The sequence below is a fragment of the Pantherophis guttatus genome, chromosome 6, assembly GCF_059756535.1.
Source record: "Pantherophis guttatus breed Tessera chromosome 6, ASM5975653v1, whole genome shotgun sequence".
Lineage (NCBI taxonomy): Eukaryota > Metazoa > Chordata > Lepidosauria > Squamata > Colubridae > Pantherophis > Pantherophis guttatus.
The window spans coordinates 72,962,680-72,984,381 of record NC_142068.1 but is presented as its reverse complement, the minus strand read 5'-3'; the positions used below and the strand labels follow the sequence as shown (position 1 = coordinate 72,984,381).

The window sequence follows — 21,702 nt, the reverse complement described above, 5'->3', positions numbered from 1 at the left end:
AGCTGCCATTCTTGGTGGGATGAATGCACAAACCTCATTTTAGCCCAGCATCTGCTTCGTCGAGCCTCCCAGGAACTGATAGGATTGACGGGAGGGAATAGCTGGGGGATGACATCTTCATGGCCAGCCGGAAATAACAAGTGGATTAACTGTTTAGATGCTGGTTGAAAATACTCAAGTGAATTAACTGTTTATTTGCTGGTTGTAAATACTCAAGAATTAAACGTAAGCCAACTTCCGAGTCACATGGGAGGAAGATGCGCGTGTGATTGGGTGAGTGGTAATAACTAATGAATAAATGGTGGCGGGAAGCACAGGGCAGTAGCCCTAACAAGATTTTCATCTGCAATTGTCAGTGAGTGCCAAGAAGTGATTAAACTAAGGTAGCAGCCATCCAGGTTTGTCTCCTTTTATTTCCTTCTGTTTGGAACCTGACACTAAGGCTGACCATGTTCTGGCCTGGATGGCTGCCACCATGTTTTAAATAAGCACCCAGCCATGTGGGGCCAAGGCACTGGGGGACAGTCCTTTGTTGTTTCCAGGGCAGCCCCGCAGGCCAGATCTAACCACATTGTGGGCTGGATCTGGCTCGCAGGCCTTGAGTTTGATACCCCTATCCTACAACAATACAATACATTGAGGTTGTCCGTGCAATGTCTGCTCCTGACTTGAAGAGCTGACATAATCCAAGATTCAGACTACTATAATGGTTGGGCTAGGAATGAGGAGATGGTCTCCTTTCCCTTTGTTTCATGCGGTTCCCCCAGTGAAAAAACATAACTGGGTATCCACTGAAAACATTAATGTATTTGCTAAATCAGAGATTGATGCAAAAGCGTCCAGAAGTGTCTTATGAATGAATTCATTTGGAACTGAAAAAGATGGAAACAGATTGATTGATCCATCTATCCCTTGACATGTCATAAATCCTTTGATAAAGAGAAATTTAACTAAAAGAGATGGATTGATTAACTTATCTTATACAGCATACAAATAGAAGAGGGGTTTTTTTTGTCTTTATCTGATACACATTTCACAATACAACTTTAAAATAGCATCCGCTTGAGAGCTTTGCTAAATAATGAGCTGAGATTCCACATACATCATGATTTCTCTTATAGAGAGAGATAGAAACCTAGCTCAACTAAAGTTAATTATCAGCTGTTGCTTGCACAATAGGGAGACAAGATAATAACTTAATTAGTATATTCACTCATTCTACCTCTTTCCATTTTTCTACTATTGATCAAGGCCAAGGCAAAATGAGAACTAAGGAGACAGTAACTACTATAGTTGTAATCTAAGTATTGATGGTTATTATTCTTGATCTATCTATCTATCTATCTATCTATCTATCTATCTATCTATCTATCTATCTATCTATCTATCTATCATCTATCTAAGCAAACAGTTTCTATTATTTATATTCCAGTTGGAAGAAACAGTTGAAAGAAAAGTGAGAGCAGGAAATTGATGGTGCCACATCTTCTCCCACCCACCCCCCACACACAGGAAAACACAACTACAACCACTTCAACTATCAATTAATTTGAAGCTATTTGTCAGATCCGTGTATCTGCCATTCTTCAGGGGAAGGGGGGATTTTTAATTACTTTCTTTAAATATTACTTTCTTCCCTATGTATCCTGTATCCTGCAATTGATTGATTTATAACCTTTAGCCTGGCGCCTAAGCACTCTGGCATTTTTCGCACCTTTGGGGCAAGGTAAGGGGAGGGAGGGCCATATGGGTTGCATCACTCGAAAGCCAGCAGAGGATGACCCTGATAAAGTTCCCTTATCATTTTCTCAGAGCAGCCGGTACAATAACATCTTCGCACCTGCAGATTGGCGGAATCCACACTGGACTGTTGGGAGGGGTTTCTAATTCCTTTACTCTAACTGTATCGCCTGAGGGCCCCTCAGAGCCTGCTTTCTTTTCACCCTGCTATCACCCCTGTTCAATAAAAGGTTCCTTTTGAAATGCCAAGTTTCAAGAGTCTTTACTTTCTTGAATAAGGGGGAGAGGCCGAGCCTTACACTATTGCTCTTGCAAAACTCACTCACCCAGCCCCAAGTGTTCAGTGTTTGAGATCCAAATGACCAAATCCAAATGTGGTTAGGTGATCCCTGTTTACTGATCCCTGTTCAGAGATCAGAGGAAATTTACTGACTTCATCTCCTGCTATGATATCATACTGGTCCAGAAAACATGGACTGTTGATAACATGCTATTAAATGGATTTCATTGATTCATGAGCAGGACAGAGCCAAGAGCATGGAAGAGCAAAAGGAGATCTGGGAGTCCTAGTCTCCACTCCACTACATACCATATCGAAGCACCTCTCTCCACTCAAGGCATATGCTATTGCTGCATTAATCCAATTGAGTCACAGTGCTCAGTTGATAATAAATGTTTATATACCCCCAATGAGACAGAAAGTAGAGACCTAGATGTGAATTTCATCTATTAGGTATGTTTCATGAAGGGAGGTGATTCAAAGTAAGTTATAAACCCCAAAGTCACGTTACCAATATCGTTGGAACTGAGAAAAGTGTATAGCAAGCTTGTATATTGGCTTCCCTCTTGTTACATGATGGGCCATCTCCTCAACAAACATTTTCACTCTCCAAAACCAGCTTGCAGGATCATCTCTGTTTTACTCTATGCAGATGATCCATCAATAGTCTCAAAAACCCCTATTGGTCTTACAAGAGAAAACTAAAATAATATTGCAAGGAAGACCAGCTAGAACTCAATGACCAAAAAAATCAAAATCATGGTGTTTGCCAAAAGGCTCCAGAATCAACCCTTGAAGATAAATGGCCACAGATTGAGCTGGTCTCCTGATTCAAATATCTGGAAATAGCCATAATACTTAGAACACTTATATACCACTTCACGCTGTTTTACAGCCTCTCTACAGAGTCAGCATATTGCAGAGTCAGTATATTGCCCCCAACAATCTGGGTCCTCATTTTACCAACCTCAGAAGGATGGAAGGCTGAGTCAACCTTGAGCTGGTCAGGATCGAAGGAATTGAACTCCTGGCAATGTGAGGAGAGTTAATTTGCAATACTAACCACTGCACAACCACAGAATGTAGCCTTACAATCTGCCAAGGGACTAATTTTCTACCCATGAATTCTTCAAGACAAGAGATGGTCGCTACATTTCTGCAGCATTCAAATTATTGGAAGTTAAGCCAATATCACAATTCCTCTATGGTGCCCATAATGGTGCCAATCAACCCTTTTGCACTTTTAACGCTTGTTAATTTTGCACCATTAACACTTGTTTAGTCCACGTTTTGGGCCCTTTGAGCCGAAAAATGTGTCTCAAATGCTACCCAAAGGCTAGACATAGACCTCATGAAAGTAGAGTGTGTACTCAACTACTGGCTCAGAATATCCTTTTCTCCCCTTTGATTTTGTCCCATTAATTATGAGTGATGATTTTCAATCCAAATGAAAAGAGGCAGTGGCAATTAAAATCTCGTCCTTGGGTCTTCCACTCCAGATATGATCAAGCCAAAGCACTCATTAAACAACATGTAGCAGACAGAGTATCAATTGGACCTAGCTAAGTCTTCAACCTCCACTGACACTGAACCCAACAGAAATTCTGTGTCTCCTATGGCATACTTAAGTAAGCTCAAAGTACCTAACCACCAAAGGGCCTTTACTGTGGCACAATATCACACCATCTTCTCAGCTCTACTTGAAGATCACTTCAGGAAGATTCTTCCCTACCCAAAAAGACTTTACCTCACAACTTTGGACCTGTAGAAACAACAGAACATGCATTTCTTCTGTGTCTGTACTACAGAGACATTCGTTCACTTCCCTGCTACTTGCTGACACCAATCCAGCTATAATATACAATGTTTCCAGGTTCTACACAACAGCACTTAAAATCTGTCAGAAGATGACTTGTGTCATAAACCAGATTTAATAAGCACTTCGCTCGTAATAGTAGAGTAATGTTTATTGTGATATATTTAATTTGCCATGCTCCTCCATATCCACCTATTGCTCTACTTTTCCTTTTAGATTTTTAAAAATTCCTGTTTGATTTTTGTTTCATTTCATTATTTTAAGTTTTTATATGTATTCTTTAAAAATGTATATCTTTCATACTTTTTAATTCTTTGTACCCTACCCTCCTTATTCTGATTTATGATCATAATAAAGGTTCAATTTGAAGGCTACAGAAATCCTTAATATAATAGTTTTCTAGCCATCTACTCAACAGATTTGAGCCCTTTTTAAAGTCTAAGCAGGATTTTTATGTGATCTTAACTAAATTATATTTATTCAAGGTTAGTATTGTACCTAACCATCATGGAACCATATCCTGGAAACTTGGGTTTTGTGTAATTGCCTACGACACTGCATTCATCTTGACCTCAGACCATGACAGAAACATTGCGGTATCAGTGCTCTGTAATAGCTCTGCTTTTTCCAATGCTATTAAAGAGCAGTCCCAAATACAATACAATCAATTAGAATTAAGATAAAAATGGAGTGCAGCACACTGATTTCAGTGGAACACATTGCCCTGAAACTCCACACAAGAGTATGACTCAACAATCTTTCATGCACAAGATTTGCCTATCCAATCATAAATTAAACTGAATATTTATTATTAATGTCTTCTCATTTTCCTAATTCCAAAATTGAGCAAAATATTTTTAACTTCATTTGGGAAAGGTTGCTGTTTTTCTCCAATGAATGCAGTAATAAAAACACTGGAAAATTAATGTGAATTCTGTTACCCAGACAACACCAGTGACCTGTTGGCTATTTAAACCTTTCTAGTAGCGCTCTTTTTCTTTTCTGAATGAAGGAGCTTATATTTCCAGCCTTTAATAACCTTTAATTAAAGGAGATTTATGTTAATATATTTGATTCTTGTATAATTATACATCTCAACTTTCTGGCACTTTGATACTGCATTAGGGAAATCAAAACTACTTGAATCCTTTTCAAGGGGCTTAAATTCAAATTTAATAAATTTAAAATACGCATCACTAAATCTCTTTTCTTCTCTAACTCATTCACATTCCATTTTGTACATCCCCGAACCAAACAGTAATATCTCTGTCTGAAAGATACAAATGCATACTTTTAAAATATATGATTATTAAATATTATTTTAAAAAGCATTAGGCCATATTATGCTTTTAAGAAATTATTCTATATCTTGAATAAATATGTTCTTAAAAGAGAAATTCCAAATGGATCTGTAAACATTGCTCTTTCTATGATTGCTGTATTTATTCTGTTACTTACTTTTCTGCTACCAACCTTAAGAGGAATAGCTACTATGATAAAAGGCAAACAATAATGAATCTGAGACCTTCAATCACTGCCCTCTATTTTCAAGCTCTTATGCCATTAATGTCATTAAAAGAACAAATTAAAAATTGAATAGAAATGACCACTCATTCACAAGCCCCCCTCCAACAAGACAAATATATATACAATATTCCCCAAGCATGGTAATAAATGTTGCATGCTTCCAAATGACAAATACGTAAACCAGTGCCATACCTTTTTAAAAATTCCATATACTCTGTATGCTTGATAAGGCCAGTCCTCATCATTATTGTTTGGAAACATTGCCGATCAATAGCCCAAAGTTTCACATTTACGAGAGCTGGGGGGAAAAATGACAAGTGGAATTTTGATTAGCATATTTTTATTTAAGAAAAACTTCGTAAATTGCAGAACCAATGAGAAAACCTGAAAATTATTATTTGTTTTTCCTGTTTTCAAATCAAAAAAAGTGAAACAAAACATATTGGGCAATTAATATTATGGTCTGTGTTCATTAATTCCTCCTTGTAACTTGATATAAATAATTCATCCTAAAATTGGAGGAAATTTTCTGGAGAAATCATGTGTTTAAAAAAAGAAGAAGATAGGATTAAAATTTTCTTAACGAATGCCCAAAATCAATCACTTCTCATTAATCCCTTATGCAGTTTGTCTTCAGGTATTCAAATAATGCTGGCTTAGAGTTTTCTCTTTTTTTAATGCAGTACACCAATGTGGACTTGCACCTTCTTGGATTTGACTCTAGAATTTTCTTTTTTTCATTGAACAAAGGATTTACAAGATTGTCCAAATCACAATTGATGGGAAACAATGTATGTTCCAATGGGATACCTTTATATAAATAAAAGGAGGAGATTCAAAAGGAAGCAGTCAAAAGGAAAAGTTCCAGATTATTTTCACCAGTCACTTCGCCTTCGAACAGTGTTTCCCAAACTTAGCAATGTTACAATGTGTGGATTTCAATTTCTAGAATTCCTCAGCCAGCATGCTTGCTGGGGAATTCTGGGAGTTGAATTCTACACATCTTAGAGTTGTCAAGATTGGGATCAGAAATGAGGAGGTGATAGCCACCTGGGAAAGCCAAGGGAAATCATCAAAACCATTAAAAAGCAAAATATTTTGGACATGTGCTGCGACACTCAGGAAAAATATGGCATACTTCACTTAATCCTCCAAGAAAAGATTGAAGGCAAATGAAGTCCAGGCAGAAGAAGAACATCATGGCTTCACAATTTAAGGGACTGGTTTGGACAAAACTCTGCAGCACTTTTTTGTGCAGCTGTTGATAAAAATAGGATCACCAGCATGATCACCAACATCTGATGATGGATATGGCACAAGAAAAAGAAGTAGTTCTAGAAACTGATGACTCAACTAGGAATAGTATCATTTGCTTAAATACAACAGATGTTGTTTTAAGAAAGTAACGGGGGCATTGAATGTAAACAGGATTGTTTAGAGATGAAACTGTATTCAAAAGATCCTCATGATAGAAATTAATTGTAAGACTGGACTGCTATTTGCTCCGGCATTGGGGAAACCAAGGCAGGAGATGACTTTGAGCCTGTCATTCTGTCTCATTTACATCTTAACTCACATCGTTGTTGAGTTGGAGCAAAGTATCACCTTGAACTCTTGAACGGCAGGTGAGATATAATACAAACAAATAGATAACCCAAATATACTGGAAAAATACTGAAAAAGTAGATGTATGCAAAGCAAACCCAAGAAGTTTAGAATTAAATTATGCTTCCAGCATTATTTCCAGTGGATTCTTGTTTTTATTTCTTCCAAAGTGGCCTCATGATACTTTAATTCAGATGTTGATCGGAGGTTTAAAATCCCCCCTTCCAGCTGCTTCTTTTCTCAAATTCATCTTCTTATAGAGATATGAGGGGAGGGGGGAACCCCAAATCCTCCAAGCCTGGGATACTTATTTATAAGGAAAAACTAAGTTGGTTGCCTGATATCTAATTGGTGAAATATAACATATTGTAAGAGTCAGTACATTTAATGGAATTTATTACTTCTTTTATGAATGAAAATAGGATTGCAACCTTAGGCAGCAAACCTATGCGTGCCTATTACAAAGAAAGTTCAATTTAATTTAACACACTTTCATTCTGAATAAGTATAGACAGAATTAGATTATATTATTACTATCCGATTGCATGCACACCTATAGAGAGAATGATTTCACTGAGACTCATGAGGATTATTGGGAGGTTAATGCATATCAGTTCCCAACCACAGTTTCCAACCATAAAATCAGGAATGAACTATTCATTAAATCGGAAAAGAAGAAAAGAATGCCAATTTTTTTTTTCTTGATACAACTGCCAGTTAAACAAATTGGAACAATTCTTCTATCAAATTTTGGAGTATGTTCCACATGCTTTCATCTACCAGACGTATCAGTATGTTTAATATAATAATGGAAATTAAGCTAGGTCTTTTCTATTCCTAGGAATATTGCTTTTATCATCATCATGCTCAGTGCTCAGCCAGGGGAGGGGAGCGCTTTTTCATGCTGCCCCCTTCTTTCTCTTGGCCACCGTTGAGGGAGGAAGGAGGCCAGGTTTGGAGGATGGCTCCCACCCCACAAGTTCCGCCCTGCCATTCTCTCCCAGCCCTCTTTGCTGGTGGCAACAGCAAATGTACCATGATCAAGGTGGAATGCTGTTGCTGCGCAAAGGCAAGTGCAGGGGCGCTTCGCTCCCACACTAAGGCTCTGCCCATCACCATCGCTGCAACAGGGCAACAGCTCTTTCATCCAGGGTGGATTTGATTTAAATTGAGTTGATTTAAATCACAATTTAAATCATGATTTAAATCACTAGTAAAAAGGCTTGATTTAAATCAACTCGATTTAAATCATAATTTTTAAAGAGCAACTGTCATTTCTGCTACTCCTTTGACCCACTGTTGACTCACCAATAGTCCCAGTGTTGCAGAATATACAGCCTCATGCTACATAACTAAGCTCCATTTCATGCTGAATAAACTAAATTATTTATGTATCTTAAATAGAAAACTATCTTATGATAGATTTTTACCCCAAAAGTTTTTTATTAAAATACATTCGATAAAAATCAAAAAAATCTGATTTAAATCAAAAAATCCGATTTAAACCAAAAAGTCTGATTTTTTTGATTTTTTTAAAAAAATCATTGATTTTTATCCACCCTGCTTTCATCCCTCTGCCATGACAGAACCGCAGCAGAGGGATGAAAGAGTTGCGTAGGTTGCATTGTGGCTTCGTGTCGTAATGGGCTTCAGGAGGTGGACGGGACCCCACCTCCCCCCATTGTGAAGCGCGCGAGTGAAAAAGTTTCACTCAATCAATTCCAACTTTGCGAGATCTTTTTCTTTCGCGAGAAGTTGGAATTGATTCAGTGAAACGCGATGGAGAAACGCGATTGAAGCTGGGCTGAGGCGACGGCGTGCATGCCCACAGAGAGGGCTCTGTATGCCACGTCTGGCACACGTGCCATAGGTTCGCCATCATGGGTATAGGATCTCCTGCTTGAGCTGGGGGTTGGACTAGAAGACCTCCAAGCTGCCTTCCAGCTCTATTCTCTATTTTTCTACTCCTTACAAAAAAGAAACAGTTCATGTATCAGAAATGGGGGAAGGGCAGACGGAGGAAGGGTTTTTTTTTCAAAACTATGAATAGACACACAGCATGAGAGAGATTTTAAAAAAAGTTAAACATTCCAGTGATTTCATGTGCAATTTGTAAACTGTCTGCATTAGCTGTTTTGATTGCCATTTATCTTTTCAAGCCGGGATTTTCAGTGCTCTGAATGAATTTATCACCAGATGCATGGTGCTGCATAGCAAATGCTCTGAGTGACATGCAAGATGACCAAAGGAATAGAGAATGAATGGAGGAAGTTTGCTTTCATGAGTATAAAGTGGGCTTAAATAATCACTTAGACGTCTGCCAATGGAATTTGTCATGTTGTCTCATCTATTTCTGTTTTCCTAATTCTCTAAATGAATCCATATGCTTTATATTACTCTTTTCTTTTAAAAAAAAGAAACAACCTCCCATGCATTCTTCAATAAATCACCTTCAGCTTGGGTAATGGACAGATTATTTATATATTATTTATATAGTATCTATATCAGTGATGGGGTGCCCCCGGTTCGGACTGGTTTGCAAGAACCGGTAGTAAAACTGGTGGGAGGCCCCACCCACCACCCTGGATGGAGCCTTGGTGGCACAGCGGACTAAAGTGCTGTTAAGTAGCACTAGCTGCCAACTGCCTGCAATTACTGCAAGTTCAAATCTCACCAGACTCAGCCTTCCATCCTTTCGAGGTAGGTAAAATGAGGTCACGGATTGTGGGGGCAATAAGCTGACTTTGTATAAAAAAGAACATCGCTTGGGGGGGTGTGTGTGAAAGCCCAACTAAGCAGGTATATACAAAAGTATGCAGGCTATTGCTTAACTCATTGTAAGCCGCCCTGAGTCTCTGGAGAAGGGCAGCATATAAATTGAACCAATAAATAACCAATAAATAAATGTCATCATCAGCGATCTGCACATGCGCAGAAGCAAGGCGTGCGCGTGATCCCGTTGCAAACCGGTAGTAAAGGTAAGTAGAACCCACCCCTGATCTATATACATACATACACATCATAAATGGAAACGTAATCCTAACACTTTCTTAGCTCTGAGATTTTCACCAATGGAAGATTATCCCCAGTTAATTTAGGATAATTTTTAAGATTAAGATAAGCTCCGTTGTCATTTTTTATAGTGAGCACATTGGCACACGTTGTTTGAGTTTATCAAACGGAACAGAAACAAGAACTAAATGTAAGATTACAAATTAAATTTTTTCCAAAGTAGGTGTCTTAATGCAATGTGAGGAAGGGCATTTTCAAGGCAGAACTAGAAAATCTATAGCTGTATGTATTACACACATTTTTCCATACAAAAATGATAATCTAACCGTAAAAATTGCGATTTGATCAGCTAAACTTTAAATAAATATGCACAGTAATAAAGCATATGTGTGCCCTGGCTAATTCTAAAACTGTTGCCCTTGAAGCCCTTTTAGAACATTTATATTTTAATTATAAATATGTCTTAGATTCCAGGGAAGAACATATGCTGGCTGGTGGACAAGCATCTGCAAAGGGAACAAGAAATGGGTAGAAGACTATCTTCCTTTCATTAATTCTCCACAGGAAAAATGCCACTTAATTTCCATATCATGATGCCTCTTTTCCTACAGAAACAGCTCTATATTTAATTACCATTACTAGAACCATTACTCCAAACTCTTTATAGCATCTCCATAACTACATCTATGGGTATCCATTAATAAAAGCTTCCGAGTTTAAAATGCATATTCTATTTGTACTTTGCCAGACAGAAATATACATAAAAATAGAGAGTTGAGTATCAGCAGTTTCTCTGTAAGGCTTTACTATGAAACTAGACTTTACACAACAGAAATGCTAATATAGTAACAAGTGCATGAAAGGAGGTTTAAACAGGAATAATACTAAATGCTTTTTATAGACCTGAGTGCAATAAGAGAAGTGGATAGTGAATATTATCTCTTGCTTGCTGTCCTCCATCACCAGATCAATGGATCACTGAATCACTGAGCCACAGATCAATGGATCCCATATTTAAAGTTTTTATGGCATTTTTTTTCCTTCATTACACTTATACAAATCAAAATAATCAGGAATATTTTTTTTTCCTTGCTGGTCAGACAGACAGTGAATTTGCCACAGTACCTTCAACTGAGCGTGCTTGAGAACTCCTAAATGAGAATGGGCCTTTATACATTTATAATTTACAAATGTATAAATGCGAATCACTAGGATATCCATATTAGATATAAAAGACTAAAATGCTTAGAAAGTAAACGCTACTTGCTACAGTATGATTCATGTGCACTTATCAATGCCTTTGAAGATACTATTCATCTCCAAAATACTAAGTGGAAGAAAGATATCGCAGAAGTGATAACTCACAATCACTCATCCTTCCTTGATCAGTAAAAGTGTCTCAAAATATTACTTCCTTCTCTCTCCCAATCATAAAATGCATCTCAAAGGGTCACTGCTCTATGGTGCCTTCTGGCTGACATCTGTTTTATCATGTCATTCACCAAAAAACCTCAGGGAATTCTTTCTAATGTGCTTTCTGCCTGAAACAAGCCATCTGGTTTTTTTTTTTTTTTGTACAACCATATGCCATTACATTTCATCCACAGACTCCTTATTAAAGACAGATAAAATCGGCTTGCACTGTAGTCTATCATGTTTAATGATTATGAGAGCCGTGCGATCATTCAGAAGAAGCATTAAAATAGCCACATCCTTAAAAAGGCTTAATGAGTCGACCTGGGTGGCTTTCCCCCAGTTACCCTCTTTAATTGTGTGAATATACCTACAACAGTTAGGTAAATAACTGATCAGCTTTCCTTGAAGACACCAGGGGAGGCATTCAAAGAAGGCGGATGTTTCAACACTTTTAGGTAGAGGTGTCAAACTCGCGGCCCTCAGGCCGGATACGTCACATGCTGGCCACCCCCACCCCCGGGTTAGAAAGGTGAAAAAAGTTGTGATATGTCATGTGATGACAACGTGATGTCGCAAGTTTGACACCCCTGCTTTTAGGAGAAACTGTCAATAAATACACCTTCCTGATGCCCATGGGTTCAGAAATCTCAGAAATCAAATGAACCCATGACTAGAGTAAGGAAGCTTATAACAAATCATGGATATAAATTATGTTTCGGATATTTAGCCATAGTTTAACTCAGTGTTTATCAACGTGAACAACTTTAAGATGTCTGGACTTCAATCCTGGATGGGGAATTCTAGGAGTTGAAATTCAGACATCTTAAAAATGCTGAAGTTGAGAAACACTGGTTTAAATGAAGGTCTGGATTTGCAGATCCTTCTAAGTCTAAAGGTAAAAGGTAAAGGTAAAGGTTCCCCTCGCACATATGTGCTAGTCGTTCCCGACTCTAGGGGTGATGCTCATCTCTGTTTCAAAACCGAAGAGCCAGCACTGTCCGAAGATGTTTCCGTGGTCATGTGGCCAGCATGACTAAATGCCAAAGGTGCACGGAATGCTGTTACCTTCCCACCAAAGGTGGTCCCTATTTTTCTACTTGCATTTTTTTGTGCTTTTGAACTGCTAGGTTGGCAGAAGCTAGGACAAGTAACAGGAGCTCACCCTGTTACGCGGCACTAGGGATTTGAACCACTGAACTGCCGACCTTTCGATCAACAAGCAGTAATTTAACATATTGTGTAAGAAAGTTCATTCTCAAGTTTCTCAGGTCACCTCAAGGTGATCTTTGGTTGTTTTAATTCATAAAATATATGTTCCTTCATGCTTCTCTTTCATTATCTCACTTTGTTTTGTTTTGGTATTAATTTTGATTATGTGTCAGATATTAGGAAAAATCAAATTAAATGTCCCTTTAGAAATCATGTAAAAATAAAAATAGGTATTTTTATTGCAAACTTTGGAGCATTTCTTCTTTGCAATAAAAATCAGATTTAAAATACTGCTGTGTAAATTTGCCTCTGAATACTATGAAAAGGCTGAGAGTTGATATTCAATCTATCTTAGAGAATGATATGAAACCTGAATATAGTAATTTGTAAGTACATTAGAACGGTATGAAGAATGGGTGAGCAGCCTCCATATTTGTATGTGACAAGTTGACAGCATACGCCCTGAATTAAAAAATAAAATTGCACAACAGAAAAATTATGTTTGCTCATACAAGTAATAGGTTTATTTTTCCAAGCTGCCAGTCTAGGTTCAAAAATGGCTAAGTGATTATAGAGTACCTATGTAATGGAGAGCTGTTTGTAAAACACAAGTAAAAAGGATAATTCATTTTCATATTGTAGGCCAGATTAACTTTTTAAACTTTCAAAGCTAACTTTTTAAAAATTGATGTCTTCTACTGAAGTCAGATTTTTTTTTAAAAAAAAAAAATTGATTTATATGCTGTCCTTCTCCGGAGACTCAGGGCGGCTTACAAGGCATTAAGCAATAACCTTCATACTTTTGTATATTTTATACAAAGTCAGCTTATTGCCCCCACAAACTGGCTCCTCATTTTACCTACCTTAGAAAGGATGGAAGGCTGAGTCAACCTTGAGCCTGGTGAGAATTGAACTCGCAGTAACTGCAGACAGCTGGAAGCTAAATACTACCTTTAACAGTAGAATTAGTCTGCTGCTCCACTCAGGCTCAGATTTACAGGTCTGAGGCTAAAGTTATTTTTAATATAACATATTAATTGCTCTAAAGAGGTTAAAAAAAGCTCTACCCTCTAGTCACCTTCTTTTCTTATAGCTATAACTCAATGACCTTCTTCAAAATCATAGCTTTATTCTAACTGGATGCGAGCAACAAGTTAAAAGTTAAAAATTAAATAGAGTTGGAGTTGGTTAGTATTTGGATAAAGAATACCAGATTTGTAAATTAGGAAAACATAACTGAAGGTAATTCACCCCCCACACATTGCTCCCAGAAAAGGTATTAACATTGTCAACATTGCCTATAGGGAAATTTATTAATTCAGGGATAAGGAGTTGGATACCAGATTAGTCTTATTAAAGAATCAGATTTCAATTTCTTCTAACTACCCAAGTATATCACAAAATTAACTTTTTAGTAGGATAAAGAAAAAGGAAGTAATGACAAAATAATTATACCCATTTAAGTAGTATTCCTTTTCTGACATAAAATAAAAAAGATTTAAAAACAGATGAAATAGTAGAAATTCACAATGAATAATTGTGTATAAAAACTGATGTTACACAAATGATCCCAATATAAACATAAACCAATTCACCATATTAATCAATTTTAGAATGGATATTTTAGTCAACAGGATTAGGTATGACTTTGATGCAAGTGCCTGGGTTTAGTGACTTCTTATATAATATTAATAATTCATAGTAGATATAAAAATTATTTTGACAAGGTTTTGAAAATCCAATTGAAGTATTACAGATTCTCTCCGAAAATGTCTATTCAATATTTTTCTGATTTGTTACATTAACTCTTTCGTAACTCTTTTCTAACTACTTCTCCCTTCGTTCACGAACAATAACACACACACACACACACACAATCACACATACATTCATACTGTATATAAATTTACAAACTATACAAAGAAATGCATAATTTGGTATTAAATATATGGCTGCTAAAACTGATAATGGACCTGATCTATGTAACTAAAAAGAAAAAAGATTTTAAAAATTACAATTGGTTTTTCCAGAAACAATATGATATCGTTTACAAGAACTCAAAGCTCAGAGGCCTAGAAAAAAACCCTTTTGTAGTGTACAAGAATTAACGAGCAAGTTGTCAATTTTGAAGTTGCCAACATATAGCTAATATTTGGGGTCTACAGAAGAGAGAGCAAATACCAAAATGTAGTTTATAATTATGACCTATTGGAGCTATAATTCAGACCAGCGGTCTCCAACCTTAGCAACTTTAAGACTTGTGGACTTCAACTCCCAGAATTCATGGGAGTTGAAGTCCACAAGTCCACAAGTCTTAAAGACTTAAAGACCCCTGATTCAGACAATTACTTCTGGCTTCCAAAGTTTTCCTACATATCCTGATTGCTATGGGATTCTCTAACGCTACCTTCCACTCCATGGAGGCTGGACCTATTTGATTGATCTGGCCTCCCTCCAGTGATTGATGGGTCAAAAAGGTTCATTCATCAGTTGAATAGAATAGAATGGAATGGAGTGGAATGGGAATAGGAAATAGAATAACTTTATTGTCAGTTTGAATCGGCATACATTAAAATTGAATTTTGTTGCATGGAGCTTTCAAAAGGTCACCACTTCCAATATACACTACATAAACATGACAAAATAAATAAATACTAAATTATTTCAGAGGTAGCTGCTGAGTTGTTCCTGTTGGTCTGCTATATGATCTATCTAAAGCAGGGGTGGCAAACTGGCAGTCCGTGGGCCGGATGGGTCACATGCGATTTCCCCCGTGAAGGGGGAAATCGTCGCGAAACATCTCGTGACCGCAACGTGACGCCGCAAGTTTGACACCCGTGATCTAAAGCCTTGGTTGCTGCTTAAAATAAGGGGGAGGGTAAAGCCTTGGATTTGATTACACCTAGGCGGTCTCTCTATCTCATCTCACATATTCCATAATTCTCTGGGGTTTACAGAGGGGCACGAAATGAGAAAAGAGTTGTCTAGAGCATTTCTGGCTCTCAACAAAGGACAAACTTAATCAAACACAGGTTAGAGCCACTACCAAGTCCTGTCTTGTTGCAATAAAGGTGGCAAAGTGCCAATTCTTCTCCTTCCCATTGGTGAGATGGGCAGCTATACAAACAGTGCCAATTTGCGCCAATTTGCCTTGAGCATTAGTAAATCAGATTCTTGTGGGTATAGCATGTAATAAACCTTTAGTGCTTTGAACTCAACTCTTGTTCCTGGTTACTTGCACCTGACGGTTAGTGACAGTGGTGGGATTCAAAAAAAATTTCTACAGGTTTGGTGGGTGTGGCTTGGTAGGTGTGGCAGGGAAAGGATACTATAAAATCGAACCCCAATCGATAGCAGCAACGACTAAATAATTCTTCTTTATTTCTGCTGTTATTTTAGTAGCCCATATGTGGTAGGTTTAATGGTATCAGATATTAGGAATTATTACATGATAAGGGAGAGGAACAAGTCTAAAGATTACAATATGAAATATTAATTTTAACAAGAATTGTCTGGTAAATATAGCATAATAGAAAAATGAATATATTTCAGAATTGGCATGTATGTATGTATGTATGTATGTATGTATGTATGTATGTATGTATTTTCCTGAACCATCCATCTCCCTCAGAGAAGCTAAAAAGTGAAGAATGTTCTGACCAGAAATATTGAAGGATTGACAAACTGAAGATTAGTAACTCTGAAAAGAAAAAGTATTACGATAAAGACAGGAAAGCAATAAATATATATTCTAGTAAAAAAAAAAAGTGGCTACTTTTTCTTCAGGCAAAATTTCAGTCATTGGGGAAGAAAGAAGAGTTTTCATAAAATAAGCAAACAAAATTTCAGGGGGGATTGATCTATTCTTGCCTGTAGGAGCAATAGATGGAAAGAAACTGACAAAAAAGACTCACAGACAGCAAGGCCAGGGGGAATCTATTTTGTACAATAAATAAAATATTCTTTGTTGAACGGTTTTGTCGCATTGTTTAGTAGCAATAAACAGTACCAAATTCTTTTTTTAAAATAATAATTTTATTAAACTTTACAAATACAAAGATAAGAAACATACAAACAAGAATAATATAAAAAGTGAACAGAAAAATAAAAAAAATAAAAAATAATAGGAAAAAAAAGATATGTAAAGGAATGACTTCCCCTCCCTCCAGACAATACAAACAATTTCAGTCACATATCACTTTCCTTGATATTTCAATAAAAGATCTCTTCTTTCCATAGTTCATCTCTTACCAGTAGACAAATTATAATATCTTATTATTCAGTCCTAATCAACAAAAGTGCATGAAGAGCTATCAGGAATAACACAGAGACACAGACACAGACAAAACTAATTTAATATATAATATATATAATTATATATATATAATTTTAAAATAAAATAAATTAGTTTTATATTATTTCCTTTCCTTTTATGACAGAATACCACAGAAGAAATCTCTTCCCATCTCTCATCTGGTATCTATTTGTATGCCTGTTGTGTGTATATGGGGGTAGGGGGTTGTTTCTGGTTGCTCTTAATGGAGCTTGATCATATAAATCCACTTTATATTCCTTCCATTTAATTTTTAAAAGCTTAATTGTTAATCCCTTCAAATAATGTCCCACCAGTTGATTTCTTATTAGTTTATCTTTGTCTCATGTTGTAAATTTCCCTCACATCTTTTTTGTTAAGCCAAAATAACAATACTATTTAAGTCACTTATGATTTATTATTTTAACCCCCTTTAATTATTATATCAGTTGGTTTCCCTTGTAAATCCAGTGTGGCCTTTTTTTCCTCCTATCATTCTTGTGGTTTGGCATTTTTAAATCCACTTTCAGATCCTCATTCAAATAAGCTCCAGCCTCTATTTTGTCCAGTAAAATCTGTTTCTCTTCAGTACCCTCCTTTAAATCCATTTTCATAGTAGCAAACAATCTTAACAGTAATTTCTGAGTGTACTGTTCCCAATAATCTTGAATTGTTCCACTTCTCCTTTAATTATAATCTTTACAAAAGATCTCACTAAAGAAACAATACTTTTCTTGTTTTCCTTTGAAGATCTACACACATCTGCAGACAAGAGCTATTTCTACATAAATTCTAGGAAAGCTAATGTCACCACAAAATACGTCGTTTCTTTACAGAAGATGTAAATTCAATGTCACTGTCAAATTAAATCACCATGTTTTTCTTGGTAAAGTCTTCTCCATGAAAACAACATCAGGAAAAAACAAAACTAAACTTGCTAATTTCTATACTGTTACATTGCTGCTAATAATCAGAAAGACCAATTACATTAGCAATGTAAATAGTCCTGGGATATATTATTTTAGAAATACTGTCCTCATTAAAACATTAGTCCATTTGGTATCCACTTAAAGAATCACCTTTAGAAAACACAAGATAAACTTTGTAATGGTCAATGATAAATAAAGCATCCTTCTTTATACCAAGCAGTTACCTCTTTTTGAACAAATGTTGGAAAACCTTAGAAATAATTAAACTAAGGTCTACTGAAATCAATGAAGTTAGATTAAGTTTAGTTCTACCAGTTTCAACAAACCTACTCCATTTATAAATCTTTTGATTTCTCCTTAGTTCTAAGTTGGACGTCTCTTTAATGATCTTTGACCTGTTACTTCTTGTCCTGTCATCAGGTGCTTTGGAGGATAGGTTGACCCCCTCTTCTCTGTGCAGTACTGGAAGACTGCTATGGTATCAGCCCTAGTCTCTTAATTAGATTACTAGACATGCCTAGTTCTCTCAGTCATTCATTATATGCCTTAGCCTTCCAACTCCTTATCATCTTTGTTGCTCTTCTCTGCACTCTTTGTATGTTTCCCCCCCCTTTCCATGAGATCTATTTTCCCTTTCTCCATGAAATCCCTAATCCCTAATCCTGCACCAAGGGTAAATGCAAATCCATACCATCTATGCAGCAGTCCTAATTTTGCAATAGAGGTAAAAAGGGGGAGAGAATCTATGTATTCTATAAATTTTGCAGATGCAGTTAAACGCAGATCACCATCACGTCTCTCAGTTAGTGGTCAATTTATCGTTGAAATCTACCAAAAGGGAGGATGATACATAAGTCATGCTGATAGTCCCAGAACTGAATAGACTGGGAAGATATCTCATTCCTACATGGGGGCTGTGGATTTCAAAGCAATCTAGCATCTTTGAATCTAAACGACTGTACATCCCTAATCATTATGCTGCAACTAATGAACTGGGGATTTTTAGGCTATGTCTTTTAAATTTTAAAACATGTTCTTTGTGATATTATATCAATAGGTAGACTGATATAAGGAGAGTGATTAGTGAAGCAAACTCCCGGGGAAAATATACTTAGGCAAGCATGAAGCCATGTGAAAACCATTTAAATACTTGGATATTTTCACTTACAATCCAACTCTGCTGGATACTTCAGTTCATGAATAATAACCGCATAAAAGGGGCTATGGCATGGCTTCCTTACTGTTCCGAAACTTACAATAAGCAATTCTTTTTGATTATTATTCCAATACCTTTTTTAAAAAAAAAAGCAGTGAAAAGAAAACCACCTATTCACAGACCATGACATCAGAAAGAGAAAGGATATCTATCCAATGGATAAGAGCATTATTTTGCTGCTTCTTGCGATTAAATTATGCATAATAATGCTTGACATTTTTGAATACAAAGTTTATTGCAAAGCCTAATAGGTTCCCCAGAGTTACATTCACAATGTCACCATTTTCTCATCTCATTTTGTCATTTTATGACAATGTTCTAAACAATGCACAGACTTAATAGAATGGCCAGTGGAATATGCCTGTTTCTAGAGAACAATATTAGCTATGATAGTTGAAGCAAGAAACACTGTCTTATCCCTCAAAATCATTAATGTGGAAAAGAATGGTTTAAAATAAATCCAACTCTATGAAAGGACCCAAAGAAATTACAGTTCATTTAAAAATGTGCAGCTCTTTCAAATCATCATTAGAAACTAGTAGAGTGTTATAGTTTAGAATTTGAAACCAGAATTAAAATTTCAACTATGACAGAAGCTGATCAGGGCAGGGTGACGAGGAACAGTCTTGAGAATGTTATCTGGGAGGAGTTTGATGCTGTGACTCCCGATGATGTGGACAGGATTTTGGGGAGACTTAGTGCGGCCACATGTTTACTGGACCCGTGTCCCTCCTGGTTGGTACTGGCTTCCCGGGAGGTTACACGAGGCTGGCTCCAGGGCGTTATTAATGCTTCCTTGAGTGAGGGTCACTTCCCCGCTGCCCTGAAAGAGGCGGTGGTGAGGCCTCTCCTCAAGAAGCCGTCCCTGGACCCAGCAATATTGGCTAACTATCATCCTGTCTCCAACCTTCGCTTCATTGCGAAGGTTGTTGAGAGTGTGGTCGCGCAACAGTTTCCACAATTCCTGGAGGAAACATCCTATCTGGATCCGTTCCAGTCAGGTTTCAGGTCTGGGCACAGCACGGAAACGGCATTGGTCGCGCTGGTTGATGATCTCTGGAGGGCCCGGGACAGGGGTTATTCCTCTGTTCTGGTCCTATTAGATCTCTCAGCGGCTTTTGATACCATCGACCATGGTATCATGCTGCACCGGCTGGAAGAGTTGGGGGTGGGAGGCACCGTGTTACGGTGGTTCTCCTCCTTTCTCTCCGACCGGTCGCAGTTTGTGTTGGCAGGGGGGCAGAGGTCGACCTCGAGGCCTCTCATTTGTGGAGTGCCGCAGGGATCGGTCCTCTCGCCCCTTCTGTTCAACATTTATGTGAAGCCGCTGGGCGAGATCATCCGTGGCTTTGGGGTGAGATACCACCAGTACGCTGATGACACCCAGCTGTACATCTCCACCCCAGGCCACCCCAACGATGCCCTTGAAGTGATGTCCCAGTGCCTGGAGGCTGTGCGGATCTGGATGGGGAGGAACAGGCTCAGGCTCAACCCTTCCAAGACTGAGTGGCTGTGGCTCCCGGCATCCCGATATAGTCAGTTGACTCCATCACTGACTATTGGGGGCGAGTCTTTGGCCCCCACTGAAAGGGCTCGCAATCTGGGAGTCCTCCTGGATAGGCAGCTGTCTTTGGAGGAACATCTGACGGCTGTTACCAGGGGGACCTTTTATCAGGTTCGCCTGATTCGCCAGTTGCGGCCCTTTCTTGATCGGGATTCCCTGTGCACAGTCACTCATGCCCTCGTCACCTCTCGCCTTGACTACTGTAACGCTCTCTACATGGGGCTCCCCTTGAAGAGCACCCGGAGGCTCCAGCTGGTCCAGAATGCAGCAGCGCGGGTAGTGATGGGAGCAACATGGCGCTCCCATGTAACACCACTCCTGCGCGAGCTGCACTGGCTCCCGGTGGTCTTCCGGGTGCGCTTCAAGGTGTTGGTTATCACCTTTAAAGCGCTCCATGGCATAGGGCCTAGCTATCTCCGAGACCGCCTGCTGCTACCGATGACCTCCCATCGACCTGTGCGCTCCCACAGAGAGGGCCTCCTCAGGGTGCCATCAGCCAAACAATGTAGGCTGGTGGCCCCCAGGGGGAGGGCTTTCTCTGTGGGGGCTCCCACCCTCTGGAATCAATTGCCCCCGGAGATAAGAAGAATCCAGGACCTCAATGCCTTCCGTCGTTCCCTGAAAACCTATCTTTTTCAGCAAGCCGGGTTGGCTTAAGAAGAAATTTTAAAATTTTTAAATCCTTTTAATTAGTCTGCGATTTTTAATTTTTTGGGCCAAATTTTATATATATTTTTAAATGTTTTAATATTTGTATTCTATGTTTTTTATCTTGGCTGTACACCGCCCTGAGTCCTCAGGGAGAAGGGCGGTATATAAATTCGAAATTAAATTAAATTAAATTAAATTTCTTTTAATAAATATTTTCCTCTGATGATCTCAAACTTTAGTTAGTATAAAACTCAGTGGTCAGAATTTAGCACAGACTTCACCTATGTTAGGAGCACAGTCTTGTTTTCAATTTATTTCTGAATGAATCATAAAGTGCAGATTATTGGGTATATTTGAGAGCCTTGGCTCTGGATCATTGAGAAAACATCTTTTTCTATGTGGTTTATCTTCTGCACTCATTGTGG

At 37.9% G+C, this 21,702-nt stretch overlaps 1 protein-coding gene across 2 annotated transcripts in view; it reads right to left on the bottom strand.

Moving 5' to 3' along the window:
• The window catches only part of PRKG1 (protein kinase cGMP-dependent 1), an 873,884-nt gene that overhangs the window by 260,551 nt on the left and 591,631 nt on the right, over positions 1-21,702 (bottom strand). For both annotated transcript variants that reach the window (XM_034425955.3, XM_034425954.3), the window contains exon 4: positions 5,556-5,661. In XM_034425955.3, coding sequence (XP_034281846.1) covers positions 5,556-5,661 — 106 coding nt within the window. The remainder of the gene's footprint in view (positions 1-5,555; positions 5,662-21,702) is intronic.